Genomic DNA, 23,718 nt, shown 5'->3' on the forward strand with positions numbered 1-23,718 from the left:
GCGTACCGTATAAACTGTCTGTGCCATGGAAGGATTGAGGCATGAAAGTACGCATCCTTCAGGTCTATCGCTGTGAACCAATCTTGATGTTGAACACATGAAATTATGTGTTTCTAAGTGAGCATTTTGAATGGAAGCTTGTGCAGGGCCCGATTCAAAACTTGCAGATCTCAGATTGGTCTCAACCCACCTCCTTTCTTTCCCACCCTCTCGTTACTCATGCTGAACGATGTGCTGAAGCACCTACCTTGCTCCCTGGGTCCACTGCGGTGGCGGTTGGTGACGGTCAATGAGGCTGGGCCTCATCGATACTCAGCACACTTACCTGCTCTGAGCAGACTTGTTAGCAGAATGTGGGGGGGATGTCCCATCTCAGGAATGTTTTGACAACTCGTGGGGGTTCTTAGTATCCTGACTACAGGCAGGCGGTGCCACTTTTCCTGCGACTGGACCTCTGGGGTCTAGTTGCCTATCCAGGCTGTTGCAGGACCAGTGCAGCCTTTGCAGGCCACCCTCGGCAATGAGCAGCCAGAGCTTGGGCTCACAGGGGTCTAGAGGAAGACCTGTGCTGAGGCAAGATGTGCTTAATCACCTCTATCTGCTTCTTCACTGGCGAGAACTGCTGCGAGACAGTGTCGCCGAACAGGCCACCTTGGGAGGGGGCATAGAGAAAGCACACTTTCTCCACATTCCACATCTCTGCGAGGTTGAGCCAAATATGGTGCTCCTGGTCCACTAATGAACATCACCCGACCCAGAGCCTGTGCCATCATCTTTGTAGCCCAGAGGTTTTAGTCGGTGGCTGAACGCAGTTCCTGCATTACCTCTGGGTCAGGACTACCCTCATGCAGGGTCTTTCAACACATTGGCCTGGTAGACTTGCAGGATAGCTATAGCGTGACGCCAAGAAGTAATCGTCCAGCCATGAGTGCTTGGGACAGGGTGAAGGAGACCACTCAAGCCCAATGCTCATGGCTGCCTAGGAAAGCACGACTGCCAACTCTGCACAGACGGCAGCACAGACGAGTCATCGGCGTCAGAAGGCATAAAGCCCACCCTCTGATGCTAGGAGTGACACTTCAACTTCCTCTCGATCCCTGAATGAGAAATTAAGCTCGCCCGAGGGTTAGCCGCTAAACTCATCTGGAAACTCAACCGGGGGGAATGAGCATGCTGAAGAATGAGAGGCTCACCAGGACGGGCCCTCTCTCGGCAGCTCTCTCATTGTAGCACTGACCATCTTGTCCTAGTACCTGGAGGTAGAAGGAGTCAGCTGAGGATATTCTCAGCCTCTTGAGAAATAGGAGAGCATGGACAAATTAATCATGAAGAAAAACACATGCATACATACCCGTTTTGCCTTATCAGCATCTATGCTAAAGCTGTTGCTGGCCCTTGCTGATTGATTTTTGCACTGCTCTCTCTGTCTCTTTATGGTCAGTTGAAGAGAGTAAAAAAGTATCAATGCATGTGCCGGGGGATGAGGATCTTGTGGGTGACTCTAAGAGAGAAAAGCAAAACATTATTTTCATGTCTGTAAAGGCATTAATTCAAACAGGGCTACAGATAAACTTTTACGCTACCATAATAAAATTACAGAGACCTTGAAAGAATGTCTGAAGTGATATATATCACCGCAATTTGATTTTCACAATATCTCTGACAATATTGTTTTTTTGTTGTTGTTGTTGTTTTTTTTTGCTCTATTTTGTCAACAAAAGTAGTTCCAAACAAAGTCACAGCATAACTGGTGTGCGTGTCCGAGCAACACACTGCAGTGTTTTTGAATGAATTGGGTGAGTCAAAGATTTAATGACCCATTCAGAAAGAAAGTCACTTGTTTCATTCTTCATTGAATCAGCCGTTGGAATGACTCAGTTGAATGAACCGCCTACTGGTGCTTTTTTTTGATTGGTAACAGCCCTTCAGTGTCTTATTATTATAAGTGAATTTATTTATTAAAATGTAAGAATTTGACATAAAATATGACTATTTAAAAAAAAAGTTTATAAAGGTAAAAAAAATAAATAAATAAGAGAATATTAGAGAATATTATTTCAGATTTTTTATTTATTTTATTTAAGTTTATTTTAACTGCCCATTTATTTATTTATTTTTTTAATAAGAAAATAAGACCCACAGCCATTGGAAAAAGAAAAAAAAAAAACATTTGGGGGAGTAGTTCAATAGCCAGGGCCTTGTCTTGCCCCTGCTGGAAGGTCTGTTGGTCAATTGATTCCACACTTCTACTTTCGCTACAGTTGTTATACTGTAAGAATTTTTTGGTGGATTGCAGGTCACCAGTCAACAACACTCAAGAGTAGTTTTATCTTCCTGTCAGGAGCCTGTGGCTACATGTCTACAAGTAGGATAAGCAACACATCTCCATCAAGAAAAACAAGACCCTTACACATCAAAGTAGTTTTAAGATGTCTGACATCTCTGACCTTTTTTCTGAAATGTGTGTGGAAAAAGCCCTCATACACCATGTCCCGGGTTTGAGGTTCATAAAAACACCCTCGGTCATGCTAAGGATATTGAAGAACACGTGCTAGTGCATGAATAACAAGCTGACCGGATCACTCTGTTCCGAGAGGACAATTTCTGAAATCATAGAAGTATCATGAGCAACCAGAAAGAGCTTATTGAGTTTGATGATTGTAAAGTGTTGATTTTTTCTGCTTGTGACACAACATGATATTCATGTTCGAATGATATTCGTGTTCTTCAGTATCCTTAGCATGACCAAGGATGTTTTTATAAACTCCAAACTTTCTTTTTCTTCCATAGTGTGACATATTTCAGAGTAAATCAGGATATTTAATGAGAAAAAGATGTAGATCAAGTTATTCCAATTTTATTAAACATTACAAAGACTTTTTTTCTCTGCAATAATTTACAGCAATGATCATCGTGCACAATAAAACCAGGAATGAGCAAGTAAATACATTTTGATTTTATGTTGACTTTAAAAGGAAAAAGTGGCCCCTTTGAATACTTATTCTATTCTTGCTCTACCACTCTTTACAGGTACGACTCCTGTATTGCTCACAGGAAGAGGCGGAGCACATTTTTAAGGCTGCATGGGCATCAGGGCAGGCTACTCCCTCACATATGTGGTTTGCGGTGGGCCCGGCTCTGTCAGGACTTGGTCTTGAGGGTCTACCCAAGGCTCTGTTCGCTGTGAGGCCACAGGGATGGAGGGACGAGCCACGACGGCGAATTGCAAAGGGTGTGTCGGTACTGACGCACGGTGCTATGGCTTTGCGTAGGGAGTATGCCGGGGCTCGAGGGACGAGCTTCGCCGGGAACTGCATGATGGATGGAAATCAAACCCAGAGGGTGCCAGATAGGATCAGGTAAGCAAAGCTTGCTGCTAAGTTCACAGCTTTGTTTGATGTACACCCATGTCTCATTAAAAAATAAGAAGAAAGAAGAACTATAGTATGAATATGAATTTGATTGGTTGAAAATCTAGTGCAGGATGAGTCCTCAATTTTTGGTTTCCTTTTTTTTTGTAGAGAAAGACTGTACATAGATGCACATATCCACTAAAAGCAGATTCTGTCAATATTTAAGAGTACTTATACTTACTTAGACTTCTCCCATGCTTACGAGCACATCGGGCGACAAGTTTTCTCCATCTACATCTATCCATGGCAGCGGCTGCGACTTCATCCCACGACATATCAATGAGTTTAAGGTCGACTATGAAAGTGCGGCACCAGGTGATATGGGGGCGACCGCATCCATGTTTACCACCTGGTGGGATCCAGTTCATGGCCACTTGAAGGAGGGCTGCCATGGCATGCAGAAGATATGCCCTGCCAAACAAAGCCGGCGTTCGGCAGCTATGACGTCTAGCCTGTCGAATTAGGGCTGCACAATGAATCGAATTTTTAATCAAAGGCGTGATTACAAAAAAAAATCCACTTACATTATTCTACGTGCTTAAGAGGTGTGTTTAGAGCATGTTACTGTACGTTGTTAGAGGTGAATCATGACTACTTCAGAGTGTAAAAGGTCTAACCCAGCACAAAAGGAACTACCAGTGACGTAAGTGTATGCTGATTGGTCGAACGCATGTGAAACACCAGCACCTGCCATTTTTAAAAAGCTGTGTACACTGCCTATATATTTACTCCACAAACTAACTCTATAAACATGCAAAACAGTGATAGATGGCCCTCTAAACCTTACGCTAAGGAGAAAATCCTTTGACTTTGAGCGGACCAAGCGAAACATGAATATGTATTTCTGCTCAGCTAGCGACATTGGGCATCAACCACACGGCAAAAGCTAATACTTTTTCTCATATACTGTCTGCTTTCTTTGTATAAATGTTCTGTCTAATAACATATTAGTCAGGACTGTTAAACAGATCGCAAACTAATGAAGCCGGAGAATGCGAGCACTGTGTGTTCAGGCTCTGGCTGAGCTGTTCTCAGCACTGTCAAAATAAATGTCCTCTGTGCCATCAAAATAAAAGTTTCAAGCGCAGTTTTTTTGTCACTTCAGAGTTCCTACTGGCGGTGCAAGTGCAACCAGGAAAATGGCCCATATGTCGTTTTTTATTTATTTATTTATTTAAAGAAGACATTATCGACATTGTCGACATTACTTCCCCCACTCTAATTCCATCTCTTTATCTCATACTCTTCGCTCTTCCTCGCACTCATTCTTTCCTGTCCCCCTCCTTTTCTTCTACCCTTTTGTTGGCCCCCATTGTCTCATCCCTTCATTTAAATTTATTTAAAGAAGAAACCAAATCAATGTACAGTTGACATTTGAGGCTTAATGCTATAGAAAAGTAATAAAAAAAAATCAGAAAGAGTGTTTTCAGCTTGTTTTTTATTTTGCAGTTGCTTCAAACAATGGTATAAAGCTAATCAAAACATCATTCAATGTAAATTGTGATTGTAATTAATAATCGCAATTTCAAAGGAATAATCGACAATGATGATTTTTGTCATAATCGTGCAGCCCTATGTCAAATCCACTCCATTGCCGCACCACTTAATTTCGGATTTGGTCAGTGTACCATATCTTGAGGATACAGCGGAGGCGTCGATGATGAAAGCCGCTTACCTTATTCCGAACGCGAGCCGACATGCTCCAGGTTTCACTAGGCCTACCGGCATGGACGGCATGATTTTTTTGGTGTTAATTCGCAACCCGACCTTCGCCGCTTCCTGGTTCAGGCGTGTCGTGGCTACTTGTAGCTGTGGATCATCTTTCATAATTAGCGCTATATCGTCCGCAAACTCCAGTTTGGCCAAGCAGTCATAGTCACTCCAAGGGATGCCAGCCCCAACATAATCGGTTGACTTTCTCATAATGAAGTCCATCACTACGAGAAACAGCATAGGGGACAGAATACATCCTTGTCGGACACCTGTCTTGATGTCGAAAAAATCTGTTTGGCCGATTCAGTCTTAAAGGGTTAGTTCACCCAAAAATGAAAATTCTGTCATTAACTGCAGATTCGATGCGTTGATTCATTATGCTCCGAAGCTTCCTGAAGCAGTGTTTTGAAATCGGCCATCACTAAATAATTCGTTATTTTGTTTTTTTTGGCGCACCAAAAATATTCTTGTCACTTTATAATATTAATATTGAACCACTGTACTCACATGAACTGATTTAAATATGTTTTTAGTACCTTTATGGATCTTGAGAGAGGAAATGTCATTGCTCCCTATGTAGGCCTCACGGAGCCATCGGATTTAAACAAAAATATCTCAATTTGCGTTCCAAAGATTAACGAAGGTCTTAAGGGTCTGGAACGCCATGAGCGTGAGTAATAAATGACAGAATTTTCATTTTTGGGTGAACTAACCCTTTAATGCAGCATGACCATCTTTAAAGATTATTAAGAGTACACTAACATATAAAATGGCATCCAAGCTAAAATTTTAATCCACAAAACGTGAGGTCTTTAGATAATCATGAAGTTATTTATTTATTTTATTAACCATGATCTGCACATGATCCAGCTGCATTTGAAAGAATAAAAGAATAAAAGTATACTGACCCAAATGCAGTCCAGACCGTTCTATTTAAAATTGTTAAAGCATTCATTTGATAAATATTTATGACTTTTTGGTTGTAATATATCTCTCTACAGACTCCTAACACAAACTGAAACTCTTTATTTCAGGCTGTGCATCACTGGTGTTAATTATGTATGAACACTACATTGACTTTGTACTGTTAGAGGAAATGGCCCTAAACCGGGTGCATCATGAGCGGCAAAAAAAAAAAAAAAAAAAAAATTCTAGTGAGTTCCTGTTTCATCTCTTGCAGTGCAAAATTCAAAGATAGTGCCAAACAGTGTGACTGTGATGACTGAATCAAAACCCTGTATTGTCTGTTATCTGGGTCTCTTTTCACCCATAACCCAATGAGGCCACATGTGTTCAGTCACACACACAGGCCCTTAACCTGCGTTTGATTTGTGTTTGACAGCCCATACTGCAGGTATTTGCTACCTGTCAGTCATACTTCTCACAAATCAGTCAGTCTCCAAAAAAAAAAAAAAATCTGGCCTCAAATAGCACCGTTGACTTGTCTTTTATGTTGGGGGGAGCTCTCTCAGAAGTGTTTGTGTCACTCAGGCATGAACTAAGGGAATCATAAATCTTTTAAGCACCTTCAAAAGTCAATCACTTAAACATGCCATCAGGTTAGGTTAGCTGACCCTACCATTTCATTTCCGTATTGAGCGACGTTCTCTCAAGCCCACTTTACTAGCACGATTATCAATCATCAGGTTTTGTTTGATGTGACATCTGCATATTAGGTGTAACCAAAGTTATCCATATTTTAAAGTTAATTTCTCTACTCTTTGCCTGAAAAGGGATTTGCTTCTCTACCTCAAAGTATTGCAACATCTATTCCTTCAGGGGAGCCAGTGGACAGCCTGTACACTTCAAGATTTGCTGCTATATTTTGCTCAAGGTTTTCCCATTGATCTCTGTTCATTAGCGCTGAGCATGGAATCACATCTATAGATCCTTTACGAGTGTTTTCATACAGGATTTTTTCTCTTTCATTTAATTGTTTTCTTCCTTATTTTAAAATCATTGTAAACTGCCTTTGAGTTTACTTGTATTCAATCTTCATGTGGGTTGAAGCAGTGGAGTCACAGAGTACATTTTTTGTTCTCTAATTAATTTTCTAAAATGGATGGATGAGTCTCCAAAGAACATGTCTGTCATATTTCAGTTCAAAACATAAATATAAAAAATAGAAATTATTCATTGCCTATTTTTAGGACCATTAAGATTGTGACACTGCGACATTATTTCCATGACAAATAAGCATATTTTCCTTCCATATTCTCATTACAGCAATATATCAGGATATTTTACTATCAATTTTATTTGTTATTCTCATTATTTTCAAACATGATTCTCATTAGGTTCTCATTAAATGACCTTACAATTTAAATAATATACCATTATTTGTTCCATTATGTGTTAATGAGTGAGAATTTTTTTTTTTTTTTTTTTTTTTTTGACACATTGTGGTAATGAGAATTTGGGGGAAAATTGTCATGAAAATAATGTCACAATGCAAAGACAAAGTTTCCCTTGAACACTATTAGCTTTAAATGTATGGACAAAAAGCAGTATTCAAAATATCACCATAGTAATTAATATCACCTTTCGTAATTGATGACAGTATTTTTGAGTGAAACAAATAGGCTGCATTTTCTTTAAGCAAAATTTGTTTTTCAAATGAAATATATCCTGAAGATATTTCATGACAGGTATGGTGAAATTCAAGTAGTCTCTTGTGGTTTATGATTATGATATTGATCAAGCTTACTGAGCTATGAAGCACCCATGTTTGATATTTGAGCTTGTGGTCATGTTTTAATGAAGTTAAATTGATTAGTATAATGGTGGTCAGTTAGATAATATAGCCTCTATTAATAATATGATTAATCTAAAGTCCACTTTTGAGTTGACGAAATAATGAAATCACATCCAGCATGATCCACAGTCTAATCAACAGAGCAAGTTCACAGATTACAGCCACAGTTACTGAATATTATTCAGGTTGGTCTCTGACCGTCGCACGTATGGCCATTTACTTTGGGAGCAGTATATTACAGTTATATATTGGAGGCAGATGTGCCGAGAGCTGTTCCTAAATCAGTCATTAGAGGTTGGTGCAGGAGACAAGAGCGCTGACATTACTATGAATAAGCATATTGTAACAGACCTGTTGCCCCCTACTGCTAACTTTTTGTTACTGCCTAAGCTAATGGAGTGTGATGAATGCTCACCTGCACTCCTGCCCACTGTTATTCACCCTTCATCGCCTTTCTCCTTTCAACTTTTTGACCCTCTTCTTGGGTTGTTTTCTCTCTTCTCATTCTTGTTCTGTCATTCTTTTCCTCTCCTTTTCACGTCGTCTCACTCTTTCATGCCTGTGTGTTTCTCAGTCCCTGCATTCTTTCATAATAACTCTCCTCTCTCATCATGTCGACATTACTTCCCCCACTCTAATTCCATCTCTTTATCTCATACTCTTCGCTCTTCCTCGCACTCATTCTTTCCTGTCCCCCTCCTTTTCTCCTACCCTTTTGTTGGCCCCCACTGTCTCATCCCTTCATTTTTCCTCTCCGCTCTCGTCTTGCCCCTGCGGGCGGCTCTAAAGAGGCACGCATGCAGTGTCGTTTTGCATGTAAATAGGATAATTGGTTATGGTGTGCTGAGTGCAGGGGGAAATATCACAGACTGTCACCAATGGAACTGATCTCGCAGCCACCCGGCTTCACCCACACACACTCAAACTCAATCTTACTCTCACTCATTCATTCACTCAAGGTCTGCTCCATCCTTCATTCGCTCACTCTTACGCCCACTTCCTCTTATTAACTCATGCTGTCTGTGCAGGATGTCGCAGCAGTATTGACGTCTTCAGCCAACTTTGCCAACTTTCTCTCTCTCTCTCTCTCTGGTTGTTTTAAAACCTAGAGAGTTGCTTATCTAGACACATTTCTGGACATCAGAGGCACATACAAACATTCTTACTTTGGTTGCATTTTTGTGCATTATTGATGTGTGTGAATTTTTCTTGCATAGGCTTAATTTTTAAGCACCAAACAGTTCTAGGTGCAATCAAATATTTTGGAATCAAATTACATAAATATCATAGGTACATTGAACATTTTTACAAACAGATTTTTTGGAAATCCTGACTGCATTATGGGTGGGTTTTAACATTATGTAGAACATTTTTGGGCATCATAGATTCATTTGAAGGATGGTTGTAATGAAGTTCAAGTTCAGGGAAGGAGGAGGCAGAAACTGGTGAACGTGCAACATAATTTTAATCCAAAAATGAACAAACAACAAAATGAAAGTAAAGCTGCAGCCCCTCAAAGAAGACAGCTGCTGCATATAAACATAACAAAACACAACATAAATGTCCCAGGCCTGGTGCTCTCTCGTCCTTCACTGTCGTCACTCCTCCTTTTATCCTTCTGGAGCTCCTTCGTGGGACTTGAGACCGGTGTGGCGCACAGGTGATGCTCATTAGCGCTCACGCCACCGGCCTTGCTCCGTTCCCACGGCTCTCGGCCCCACCCTGCTTGCCACGATCATAATGTAGATGCTTTGAAGGATTCTACAGTTATTGCAAACCATATTTTTGGGCATCATAGACACATTTACACATTCCTAAACAGCATTTTTAGGCATTAAAATTACTAGGCATTAAAATTAATTGTCTACATTAACAATTGTTGGGCATCATAGATATGTGTGAAAGGTCTGACCTAGTCCATTGCAACAAGCAGCATTTTTTGGGCAGCATATGTGTGTCAAACATTCATAGACAGCAGTTTTAGGCATTGTTAGAACATTCCTGCCTAGATAGCCCTAGATAATCCTATAGGCCTCTTTTGGGCATCATGCACTTTTTTTTAATTTTTTTTTATTTTTTGGACATCATGGGTGCTTTCAAACATTCCTACATAGACCAAGATGCGTTTGTAAAAGTTACTCCAAACCATATTTTTGGGGAGCTTTGTCATACTGAATGTCCATAGCCAACATTTTTGGTGATCATGGGTACGTTTAAATGCTTCTAAACAGCGTTTTTTAAGAATTAGACACGTGAAAGTGTTCCATTATGGGTGCTTTCAAACATTCCTACATAGACCATTTTTTGGCATTATAGATGTATTTGAATGATCTGATCTAGACTTTTTCAACAAGCAGCAGTTTTGGGAAGCATGTACAGTGCTGCTTGAAAGTTTGCGAACCACTTGCAGAATCTGTGAAAATGTGAATAATTTTAACAAAATAAGAGGGATTATACAAAATGCATGTCATTTTTTTATTTAGTTCTGTACAGAGTAAGATATTTTACATAAACGAAGTTTACATAAAGTCCACAAAAAAAAAAAATAGCTGAATTTATAAATATGAGCCAATTCAAAAGTTTGTGAACCCTTGATTCTTAATACTGTGTGTCATTACTTGGATGATCCACAACTGTTTTTATGTTTTGTGATGGTTGTTCATGAGTCACTTGTTTGTTTTGAGCGGTTAAACTGCCCAATATTCTTCAAAAAAATCCTCCAGGTCGCAAACAATTTTCAGTTTTCCAGCATCTTTTGCATATTTGAACCATTTCCAGCAGTGACTGTATGATTGTGAGATCCATCTTTTCACACTGAGGACAACTGAGGGACTCAAACACAACTATTAAAAAAGGTTCAAACATTCACTGATGCTCCAGAAGGAAACACAATGCATTAAGAGCCAGTGGGTGAAAACCTTTTGAATTTGAAAATCAAGAAATATTGTACTTAATTTGTCTTCTGGCAAACATTTAAGTGTCTTCTGTTGCTTCCGAAGGGCAGTACTAAATGGGAAAAAAAAAAAAAAAAAAAATTGGACATCTTTATCCTGTTCAAAAATTTTCACCCCTGACTCTTAATGCATTGTGTTTCCTTCTGTGAATGTTTGAACATTTTTTAATAGTTGTGTTTGAGTCCCTCAGTTGTCCTCAGTGTGAAAAGATGGATCTGAGAATCATACAATCACTGCTGGAAAGGGTTCAAATATGCAAAAGATGCTGGAAAACTGAAGAATTTTCGGGACCTGGAGGATTTTTCTGAAGAATATTGGGCAGTGTAACTGCTCAGGACAAACAAGCGATTCATGAACAGCTATCACAAAACAAATAAAACGGTTGTAGATCATCCGGTTAACCATACACAGTATTATGAATCAAGGGTTCACAAACTTTTGAGCGGGTCGTTTTTATAAATTCAGCTATTTTTTTGTCTTGTGGACCATATGTAAACATTTTTTATATAAAATATCTTACTCGGGACAGTACTAAATAAAAAATAACATGCATATTGTATGATCCCTCTTATTTTGTTAAAATTATTCACATTTTCACAGATTCTGCAAGGGGTTCACAAACTTTCAAGCAGCACTGTAGGTGTTTCGAACATTCATAGACGTTCATTTTGGACGTTCACTGTTTTCCTGTATAAAAATGTACTAGACGGACTTGACTGACCATTGCGCTCATGTCTTGCATCTTTTGCAGCATATTTTAATAAGAAAAGAGGTTTAAAAAAAAAAAAAAAAAGGTTCTCTAGACCTTGCGTTCATTCCACTGCCTTGCGTCTCATTTGTAAATGCAAAAACACGTTCTGTGTGAATGGCCCCTTAAAACATTCCTGTGTAGATAGCCCTAAATAACCCTAAAGCCCAAAGTATACTTCACTTTTTACGCGTATGTGAGGGTTAGCGTACAGTGCGTGTGACACGTATTTCATCATCAGAAGAGTACGTGCGTTCTGTATGTGCACTGCTGGATTTTTGTTACCATGCATACTTGTATGCACAGGTCGCATATGCGCATTTAAAATTTTTTTTTGTTTTTTTTTGCAGTAATTAGTTTATCCACAAGGTATGGATGTCATGTCCTGGGGGCATCGATTCACAAGGTAGTAGAAGAAATCCTGCATAAACAGAACAGACTGCTACCACGACATTGGAGGCCTATATAGACGACAGATTGTGCGAAGAGGTTAGAAAGTACCCTCATTTGTACAACTCTAGCATGAAAGAATACAAACATATTTATATGGGTTGCAACTCGTGGTGAGAGATTGCTCAAAACTGTGTATAGCCTTTGTATAGTCAAGTGAAGTGTACTTTGCAAGGCTGTGTGTTCGACTGTGCGCGTACGCTAGCATATGTGTAAAAAAACCAAAGTATACCCTTTTTGGGCATCATAGGCATGTTAAATGTGCCTAGTAAGCAGTTTTAGGCATCACAGGTAAGCTTGAACATTCCTTCATAGACAATATTTTTGGTCTTTTTCAAAATTATCTTTTGAACCTGCCCATGATCCCAAAAAATCCTGTCTAGGTCTCACTAGGTTTTTGGAATAGCCTCTCTCTTTTATGACTTTCACTCATAGGATAACCATATTGCCAGTGTATACAGCCACATTAAAACTGCTTTGAGACACTCTCTCTTTCAAACACACACACACAGCTGCAGAGGGCAGTGCTTCTGCTCATCACCATACTAATGCCGCTTTAATGGACACATTAAAACCCCTCAAATGTTTCTGATGTTTAAACACCCCTGTGATTTTTAAACATTCCACATTTCTCCTTATCCTGTCCTAGTGTGTGTGCGCCTCACACTTTTCCCCCCTGCTTCCTCTTCCTTGTGTCTCCAGGCTTTTTCATTTCACATTCTGTGTGACAGTACATCACTGCTACGTTTCCATTTTGTGTCAGACTCACGCTCTCTTTTTCCTGCCTCTCTCTTTCTCGTCTTCATTGTGATGACACAAGTGACATCTGTATTCCGCTACGTGCTGTGCTTTAGGTTGTTTGTTCACCCCACAATGTAAGGCATTAGCGGAACACATGTAATGTCAATGGCTGTGTCGCTATGACAACCTTGCAGGGGTCTAGAGCGAGGGAACGAGGAAAGTGTGAGTGCTGGCATCACAGACTCGAGGTTGTTAAGATTGTCACGCTCTCCATTGCACTCTCGAAATGAGTGCGAGATAAATTAATTACACTGGATCGGACGTTTTCTTTAATTGCCGATCCGAAGCAGATATCGTGTGTGACAGATCGAAGAAGTTTGAGAGTGATTTGTAAACTCGATTATGATTCCCTTGTGCCAGATCTGAGTGTGCATGGAGAGAAAAAAAAATGTGCAATGAAAAATGAGCAGTGTCATTCATAATCTTCATTCCGTATTCCAAAAAGTGTTTAGTGTGCCATTTCAAGATGGAGGAATGAAGTTTGGCTAAGCAATACTGCTCACATTCTATTAAATGGGGCATTAAACCAGAAGCGGGCCCGTAGCAGTCATTGCGACCAACGCTTTGAAATGAACATAATCTCTTATATAGAGCCTGTCATAAATTATGGATTAGATATCAAATGCAATTTCTCCCAAAGACAGAAGTGGAAAGACTTATGAGACATGTCTCATAAAAACGAGCCGAGCGTCCCGTGCAATGACAGGCTAAAATAAAAAAAAATGAAAAACGAGCTGGTTGAAAGAGTCTTTTTCTCTGGCCATTACCGCGTCACCAGTAAAAAGAAAACTGCTGACAAATGCTTGATGAGAGATGCAGTTTACACATGCGGAGGGGAGAAAGATACTCTGTTGTGATGTTCGCGTTTCGCGTCCCTCTGTTCCAGAATTTCAGTGCTACTCTCATGCTCCTAGTTGTCATGGCGACTAACAAGAGCATCTCGGCAGCATTCTAAGAGCTCCAAACACTGAATATTGAAAACAAGCCACTGGCGAGATGACTGCCATGTCCTGCCGCTGATCTGGAAGTGTGATAAAAGTGCAGTCGGAGCCATGGCTGCAGTGCTTTAGGGCATATCATTCATCCTCCATCCACTGAGTTCCTCTTTTTAAGATTCATCGATTCATTCCTCTGTGAAGTTTATCCTTTATGTTACCCATGTTTTTTCTATCCATCCATCCAATTTTGTCTCCATAAAAATAAGAATAAGTATAAATTGGGGCTTCCCTCAACTAAAGATTTTTGTAGTCAACTAGTAATTGGTCATTTAAATGATTAGTCGACTAATCGCTCGTGTATATTAATAAGCCATATAAATCATAATAGTGAGCCTTTATATAATACATGGCTTAATCAGTGCTCAAAAGCACACATAAAGCTTGCCACAGTGCACTGGCAAAAGTAATGATTATGAATGTGTCGTGTCTAAACATTAAAAAAATTTATTGATAATGATTTCTGTGTTTTTGGCTACGTGTCGACGATGCTGACTTGTCATCTCCGCAGTAGTGGACACGTCTATATGCACGTTTTTTATACAGATTACATAATCTGAGAGTATTTGTTTTCCACTTGAATTGATTGAAAATCACTTGACATTTCAAGCTTTCTATAGCTATATTTCTCATGTCTGTGAGGCAAGTATACACTGAGTTTTGGTTTATTTTTTGACACGCTCACAGAGACCGAAACGACAGAAAGCGCATCCTGGTTTTTTTTCATTATTTTACAAAGGCACAACGTTTTTATTGTGAGTGTACACAAATAAAAGCAGACCCTATACAGTTTTGAATGATTTATTACTCTTATCTGTATGACCAAAAATGACGGAGTATTTTAATTCAAATGCAGGTGGTCTCACCGGTGCATCCTTATTAAGTTAACTGTCATGCAGTAAGAGTGCTACTATTCATCTTCCACACTTCGCACAAACACTTGAATGCGGCAGATATTAGCACACATTTTTCTAGGTTAACGTTAGAGAGAGCGGCCATGTAAAGTTGCTACTACTTACATGTTTCAAATTATAAGCCATATTTGAGTTCGGTGAATGATAGGTTAATGTTTGGATTTCCTGCCCAGCATACTATAATTACCACAGGGACCCGTCGTTAACGATCTGTCCATCACGGACTGCATGACTTCGGTTCACGGACTTACGGTTAGTCAACTATTAGTGCGCAGCCCTAGTATAAATATATTTTTTAATAATTTTATTCCATGAATCCATTAGAGTTAGGAATTGTTGGAGGTAACGCATTATAAGTAACGCGGGTTACGTAATCAGATTACTTTTTTTCAAGTAATGAGTGAAGTGATGCATTACTTTTAAATTTACAACAAAATGTCTGAGCTACTTTTTCAAATAAGTAATGCAAGTTACTTTGTTTTCCCATTTATTGACTGACACCTCTCCTGACCCCATGTTGATAGAAATCGGGAACAATGTGTAGAGGCGTTGTGTGCGCTGTGTGAACATTAGGGATGCACCGATACCGATACCAGTATCAGTATCAGTATAGGGCCCAATACCAAGCTCATGTACTTGTACTCGTACTCGTAAAAATACCCCCGATTCCAAAGACCGATACCTCACGTGACGTAACTGACAGAATTTTCCGTGCACAGAGACAATGGCGGCAGCAGCATAAACAATGTCCGCCTCAGAGGTGTGGAAATACTTCAAAATTAATGATGACAACACACACGTTGCGAACTGCATGCTTTCAATCACAATTCGTTATCGATTAGTGAAGGCGGGATAGGCGGAATCACGCTGAATGACACAGACCAGAAGCGCTCTCTCTCGCGTGCGCGCTCTCTTTCTTGCGCGCGATCCCAGTTCTCTCAGACAGAGCGCGATCAGTTCTTCTCGCGCCTGAATGGATGAATGCACACATAGTTGTCAAAATGTCCATCGTGTGGAGTATCTCATGTAAATACAGTCGGTTATGGCTTAAGTGGACGTAAACATTTGGGTGAAAACAGGATATGTGTCAGTATCCATGGATTCGGTCTTAAAGGGACCATAGCCTATATTTGTCATTAATGTTAATAAAACAACAAAATATGTTAAATAAATGTATACATGGTAAATAAACCTACTGTATCTAAAAAACAAATTTATTTGATTTGTATCTCTATAGTATTTCTTGTATTGTTTGTAATTTGTTTGTAAATTTCTTTTTATATAACAACAATTATATATATTGGTAATTATGCCCTTTGAAGGTTATTGGACACTGTGAAATTTTTGTTCTTTAAGTTGTGACAAGCACATAAAAATTATTACTTTTTTTTATTAGTCTCACTGTGTTGTGCTTGGAAAACTGCAACATCAAAAAAAAAGAGAGAGAGAGAGAGAGAGAAATTAATAAATGTATAGGCATCGGTATCGGCGAGTACTAGAAAAAAAGTATCGGTACTTGTACTCGGTCCTTAAAAAATGGTATCGGTGCATCCCTAGTGAACATGATGGTTATTGTATTTGTAGACTAAAGTAAATATGTTACACATCTCACTTGGATAAAAACATATTCAGTATTCCTCACAAAGAATAAAAACTGTAAAATGCGAACTCTGAATATTATGCAAACCTGCAATAATTAGATTTGTTAAATATCACAAATAAACTTTATGTATTTAATCTCACTTTATTAACCAATGTCTTTGCTGCTGAACTTCGGTGATCCAATTCAACCAACCATTTGGTGTGAAAGGGTCTTTACATTTGTAAAACCTTTTTTTATTAAAAAACAAACAAGCCAGCCCAGCCCAGGTGAGAAAAAGTAATGCAATTATAACATAACACATTAATTTCCATAAAAAGTAACTAATTAATGCAATTAGTTACTTTTTTCATTACTTTTAAAAATAACTTTCTCCAACACTGTAGATTTATGTATATGTATGTAAACACATTTTCTTTAAATGTGTCTATTTATAAGCATTCATACATTCACTTTAGCCATTCATTCATCCATTTCTTCCTTTTTTTTTGTTCATTCATTTATTCATTCATTACTTTTTCCTTATTTTTTTATCCTTATTTTACTCTTTTACTCTGTATTAATTCATTGATTCATTCATTTAGTTAAGCAGTTGTACCTTCAGTTTTCTGCCATTCTGTAAATCAATTTCTTTTTTATGTTCATTGAGATTCAGTGTTGTCATTTCTGTTTAATGTTCGGCAGAGAAGGTTTACTTTAGAGTCCCATAAGCATTCAGCACAAATCACACACACCACCCCAAGTGGAGAGGTGACTAATGGAACTCCCATCTATCACTCTTTATCTCTCGCTGCTCTCTCTCCTTCTCTTTATCACTTTCACTCAGACTCCTCCTTTATCACCCTTCTCTTTTTTCCTCTTCTCCTCCTGCAGGTTCTTCAGTAACATAACTCTATCTGGACGGGACTATTCCTTTAATAATGACGGTTATCTGGCAAATCCGCTCCTGGATGTTATCTCCTACACTGCAGGAAGAGGCTGGGAGGAGGTAGGGGTGGAGCCATTAGTATGCTTAAATGTGTTTAGATATTCATGGTTATCACTGAACTGTTTTAAATGCAGCTCCCAAGTGAGTTCACATTTTGCCTTGCCATTTAAATGCAATATAATTGAAATGTGAAGAATGCATTTGAAATGAACCATGTCGCATAAAGAAGGGACTGAAGTACATCAGAGAATAAATATATGCACATTCACATTATATTACAATACATTTTGTGCAAAGCAAATCAAATCAAGTAAGTCAAGGTCACTATGGTGCTTTTTTTATTGGAACTGCAATTTTTAAAGCATGAAACAGAATGTGAAATTTGTGTTTATAAACATAATAATCATTATCATTGCTTTATTGCATTCTTTTATACTTTTTACATGACAGTACTGATCAGTAATTTTCATATTCAGTACTTTCAGTACATATACTTCTACATTTCATACAGAAAAATGATCAACCTGCTGTACACTGAGTTTGTAATCTCTCTCTCTCCCATATTAAACTTTAAATTCATGGTAAAAAAAAAAAAGAATTGTTCTGCTGTTCATATGCTTATTTATGTTTTACTGTATAATTCACAATGTTCCTGTTTTTCCAATAACTTATCAGTTATTTTAAATTACTCTCAAAAGGGAAATTGTTTACAGGCCAGTGCACTTGAATACAATTGAGTGGCAATTGCTAATGATTGCACATACAGCATTTTCCTGGCAAATGTCAATAAGTCATGGGAAATAATAGATTTTTGCAGGAACGTTTTTGGTATTGGTTATTCATGCACTTTTTGACAGTTTGAAAAGGCTGGTTTCAGAACTGCCAAGGGAGCTGTAGGAACAGTAAATCGTTCATTGTTGAGATAGAACAAAGGGCTTTTTTTTTTACATTTAATTGCCATGTTCACTGACAGATGGTTTGCACTTGAGATTGGGAATCATGTGAACTTACAAAGGTGTCATGCTGCAGTCGCTTTGAAAGGTTTGGGTTTACGTGTCTTGTTAAAAGGTAAAAGAGCTGTCACTAGGAAGACAGGCATTTTATATGTTCTGTAGCTTAAAGTATCTAACGTAATAAAGTCGGGACTACATCCACTAACAATTTAAAGAATGCCAGATAGGAAACAGACAGAAAGGCCCTGCCAACACCAATCATATTTAACTTCATCAAAGCACCATTATAAAACATTTTGCATCTGAGGTCTCAGAAATGTTTTTGTACCATTTTAATGACGTCTTGCTATTGTTGTAGGTAGGTTGGTGGGAGAATGGAGTGCTGCGTCTGCGTTACCCGCCCTGGTCCCGGTACGGCCCTTTTCTCAAACCTCTGGATGATTCCCAGCACTTGCGAGTGGTTACTTTGGAGGAGAGGCCATTCGTCATCGTAGAGCCTGCTGATCCTGGAACAGGCTCCTGCATCAGAGACTCTGTTCCGTGCCGTCTGCCACTCAACAGCAGGTCAAGGTTCAGTCTGTGGATTTCTAGACTAGAAATGTTCAACCTCTGGGGTTATCATTTTAGCAAATGTGGCAGTGAATATGCAGATGTTGCAAATTACATTCACATTACCCCAGGGGCATTAATTCCCTGTCCTGTCACTAGCACTGATGGAATTTAAATAAATTAGAAATGCACGTAGAAATGGAAGAGGTTGATCAATGATTGTTCTGTGTTAGAGCACTTTACTTCATTTACCTTATTTGAATGGAGAATTTCTCCAAATTCTTCCTGGTCTAGCGTATACAGCGCCTGGGTGAATCATACAAAAACTGTCAAAAGCATGCTCAGGTCATATTTCACCTCAAAATTAAAAGAAAGGTAATGGAAATAAATTTTAATGAATTAGATTATGATTTTGTTTAACCAACTAAATTTTTCATGAAGGAAATGAAGCCTTGTTTAGGAACATTAAGATTTTTTTACATGACATTTTCATTATAATTAACCATATTTACCCCCAGATACTCAATACCGGAATGCAAAAAAGTCTCGTTCTCATTTTTTGCAGAAATGAGAACAAGACTTTTTTGCATTCCGGTATTGAGAATCTGTAGGGGTACATATGCTTAATTATCATGGGAAAAAAAAAAAAAAAAAAAAAAAAAAAAATATATATATATATATATATATATATATATATACAGTCAAACCAAAAATTATTCAGACATTTTTGATATTTTTTATATGTTTTTATTAGTGGGTGCAGGACACTATAGTTCATTTAAGTAAACTGTGACATATTATACCCAAAAATTCTTCATACAGTGGACTACCAGTAAAATTGATAAAAATTTGAAACCAAAAATTATTCAGACACTTTGACCTGACCATGTTTTGCTTAAGTGTTATCTGACATAATTAAGATTATTTTTTTCTGACACAGTTTAACTCTAAGATCTTTTCATATTTTATTACCATTTTTTTTTAACTGTAGTGAATAAACTGTATTAATGAATGAAATGTTCAAGGTGTCTGAATAAATAAATATATATATACATAACCCAGATGTTTTACTCAAAAGGCTAAAATAACAAAAATCTAAAAACATTTTTGCAAATTGGCTTCAAATAAAACAATGAAATATTTTTTTGTATTATATTTTTGGGTGAAATATGACATACAGTATTTAGATGAATAATAACCTTTTTCTATTTGATCACATCTCCAGTGCTGGTTTTTAAAACAGCAGACCGTTTCCTTTAAGAATCTTATGCTTTATGCTGATAGACCCCAGATTATGTGTGTTTGCCTTAGGTGACAAAGCACTGAATTCTAAGCAGGGATGTTCATTTAGTTTTTTTTGCTTGGTTTCTCTACATTATTTCTTTCTTTTGTCACTGTCCCCTTTCTGTTTCTTTTTCCTTTTCTATGTCTTTCTCTTCTTCTTCTTTTCAATTACAGCATGGTTGTTGAGGGCATTCAATCCATGAAGCACTGCTGCAAAGGCTTCTGTATTGATGTTCTCAAGCGCCTGGCTAAAATAGTGGGCTTCACCTATGACCTCTATCTGGTGACCAATGGCAGGCATGGAAAGAACATAGATGGAGAGTGGAATGGAATGGTTGGGGAGGTCAGGCCCTCATTTTATCTCTCGACTATTTGTTGATCTTGATTTTATTGTCACAAAGTCTACTGAATTCAGGTGCAGAAAGTTTTTTTTTCTTGAATTGTGTCACTGATGAAGCATCAGGCTTAATATGCAAGCTAATGTTCTTGAATATAAATTATAAGCATATAATTGAACTTTTTTAAATGTCCAAACTAAGCAACATTCAGATAATAAAAGTTAGTTACTATCTTGACAAACCTGTTCACTTTTTTAATTCACTTTCTCTGTTCATAATGTTATTAGCCTCTTTCCCCACCAGGTGGTGTCCAAGCGGGCCGACATGGCGATCGGCTCCCTGACTATTAATGAGGAGAGGTCAGAGGTGGTGGAGTTCTCTGTTCCGTTTGTGGAGACTGGCATCAGTGTCATGGTCTCTCGTAGCAACGGCACTGTGTCACCATCTGCTTTCCTCGGTAAGGAAGTAGGAAGGAGCATCATTATTCAATTTAGGCATTTGGCAGACATGTATCTGTTTCCTTGGGAATCAAACCCTTGACCTTGGTTTTGCCAGCATCGTGCTCTACCAGTTGAGCCACAGACTTCATATTACTTCGGATTTAGTGTTCTATCACGTTTATATTAAATGTTGAAGATTTACAATTATTCACATTGTTTTGTTTGTTTTTTTAAATAAATTTTTTTTTTTTTTTGCAGATTGTCTTTCAACTTTTTATGCACACTGCCAAATGAGTGTTTAACGGATGTTTATAAATCTTGAAATAATCTTGTACTTTGCAAACCAACTTGGCTTCTCCCTAACAATGAACATTTTTTTAAATGTTAAGCTGGCATGAGGAGTCAAATTTTCCTTGATCTTTTGAGTTAAAAACATATTATAAACTTCCTTCCTAGTTTAAAAAGAGCATTTATTAAATGTAAACAGCAAAAACGACTCATGCATACAGATGCATCAACAAATGACGTCAATGACATCTATTGGGTATGGAAGCTTGTTTCTGCCACGGAATAAAAACATTTTAAAGATAATTGTGCCTTTTTATCTCACATTTCTGACTTTTTTTTCTCACAATTGCAAGTTTATATCTCGCAATTTTGACTTCTTTTCTCAGAATTGTGAGATGTAAACTCGCAATCCTGAGAAAAAAGTCAGAATTGCAAGTTTATGTCTTGCAATTCTGACTTTATAACATGCAATTGCTACTTTATATCACGCAATTCTGACTTTATAACTCGCAATTCTGACTTTATATCACAATTGTGACTTTATATCACTCAATTCTAACTTTATAACACAATTGTGACTTTATATCACTCAATTCTGACTTTATAACACAATTGTGACTTCATATCACGCAATTCTGACTTTATAACATGCAATTGCTACTTTATATCATGCAATTCTGACTTTATAACTCTCAATTGCGACTTTATATCACGAAATTCTAACTATAACTCACAATTCTAACTTTAGAACTCGCAATTGCGACTTTATAATTCACAATTCTGATTTTATAACTTGCAATTCTGACTTTATAACTTGCAATTGCGACTTTATATCACGCTATTCTGACTTTATTACATGAAATTCTAACTTCATAACTCACAATTCTAACTTTGCAACTCTCAATTGCTACTTTATATCACACAATCAATTCTGACTTCATAACATGCAGTTGTGACTTTATATCATGCAATTCTGAGGAAAAAAGTAAGAATTGCAAGATGTAAACTCGCAGTTGCGAGAAAAAAAATTCAGAATTGTGAGATAAGTCGCACTTAAGTAGTATTTATAGCACCTAACTTAAAGCAGGCTGTGTGACTATGAAGAATGATTACCTCAAAAGGTACGTCCGCTTGTTTGAGGGGTTTTATTTAAATTAAATACATACACCTCTTTAGCTATTGTCATGTGCCCGTTATCCATGTGTGCCATGGGTTGCCAACCCCTGCTGTAGACTTTTTGGCACAAAATAAAAAAACTTTGCTAACATTATAAATGGAGCTCTGAGGAAAATATGATATGACCACTTTAATGTGTTTGGAATGTCATCTATTCATTCGTTTGTTTGTTTTTTCCACTATTGTAGAGCCGTACAGCCCAGCTGTGTGGGTGATGATGTTCGTCATGTGCCTGTCTGTGGTGGCTGTGACCGTTTTTATATTCGAGTTCTTCAGCCCTGTTGGATATAACCGAAGCTTACAGAGCGGGAAGAGTATGTCGTTTATATATTTTAAGGTTTTGCTTTAGGCACTTTCCTGAACGCAATCAGCAATGAAGGACTTGTTTACAGATTGTTATTATCATTGTAAGCATGTTCCACAATTCACCTCGAGCTATCTTCCTTCTTCTCTCATGTGTCTTACTGTTGTCTCCCTTTACACTTCCTGTTATCAGCATCTATGTCATAACAAGACATGTCTCATTTGGCCTTCCTGTGTTTTTCTTCTCCCAGAGGCAGGAGGTTCAAAGTTCACCATAGGGAAGTCTATTTGGCTGCTATGGGCTCTGGTTTTTAATAACTCAGTTCCGGTGGAAAACCCGAGAGGCACTACCAGTAAGATAATGGTGCTGGTCTGGGCTTTCTTTGCTGTCATCTTCCTAGCCAGCTACACTGCTAACCTGGCTGCTTTCATGATCCAAGAAGAATACATCGACACTGTGTCAGGCCTCAGTGATAAGAAGGTAGACAGTGATAGGAGTGATTTAATTAGTAACAAATTTTCCTCTTTTTAGCTGTTACGTTGAATAATAATAAGTATGATTAGATATGTTTTATATTTGTGTAATAAGTCTTGTTTGCAAATAAGATAATTGTTATATTGAGGTGTTTTTTTAAATGTATAATTATTTATCATTTATAATCATCATAATTTATCTGCCACTATTAAATTTTTAATTGTTTCTGCCTATTTTAAGGTTTAGATTACCATTTACCACTGATTAAATATTCAAAGGATAGCACTAATTAAATACTTAAAGGATATTAACCCTTTAACCCAACCCACCCCCGCAAAAAAAATCATAATCCAGTTGCACTCTAAAAAATGCTGGGTTGTTTCAACCCATGTTTGGGTCCAATATGGACAAACACAACCAATGGGTTAAGTTTTTTAATTCAACTTTTAACCCAACTGTTGGGTTTGTCCATATTTGACCCAAACATGGGTTGAAACAACCCAGCATTTTTTAGAGTGTGAATAACACAAAATAGGTATCATTTTACAGCTTACAAACTCAGGGTTTTAATGCATCTAATAGTTTTGATCAACTCTTGACGAGTGCTGAGTAGTCCCTCTAAAACAGAGTGTACCGCCCGC

General features: G+C 38.0%; 1 protein-coding gene across 2 annotated transcripts in view; it reads left to right on the top strand.

Annotated features, from left to right (window-relative positions):
• grin2da (glutamate receptor, ionotropic, N-methyl D-aspartate 2D, a) overlaps nt 1-23,718 on the top strand; it is an 82,846-nt gene that overhangs the window by 41,724 nt on the left and 17,404 nt on the right. For both annotated transcript variants that reach the window (XM_051873505.1, XM_051873506.1), the window contains exons 4-10: nt 3,031-3,359; nt 17,217-17,331; nt 18,583-18,788; nt 20,232-20,400; nt 20,699-20,852; nt 22,488-22,613; nt 22,854-23,083. In XM_051873505.1, the coding sequence (XP_051729465.1) occupies nt 3,031-3,359; nt 17,217-17,331; nt 18,583-18,788; nt 20,232-20,400; nt 20,699-20,852; nt 22,488-22,613; nt 22,854-23,083 (1,329 nt within the window). The remainder of the gene's footprint in view (nt 1-3,030; nt 3,360-17,216; nt 17,332-18,582; nt 18,789-20,231; nt 20,401-20,698; nt 20,853-22,487; nt 22,614-22,853; nt 23,084-23,718) is intronic.

The sequence above is a fragment of the Ctenopharyngodon idella genome, chromosome 19 (genome assembly GCF_019924925.1).
Source record: "Ctenopharyngodon idella isolate HZGC_01 chromosome 19, HZGC01, whole genome shotgun sequence".
Taxonomy (NCBI): Eukaryota; Metazoa; Chordata; class Actinopteri; order Cypriniformes; family Xenocyprididae; genus Ctenopharyngodon; species Ctenopharyngodon idella.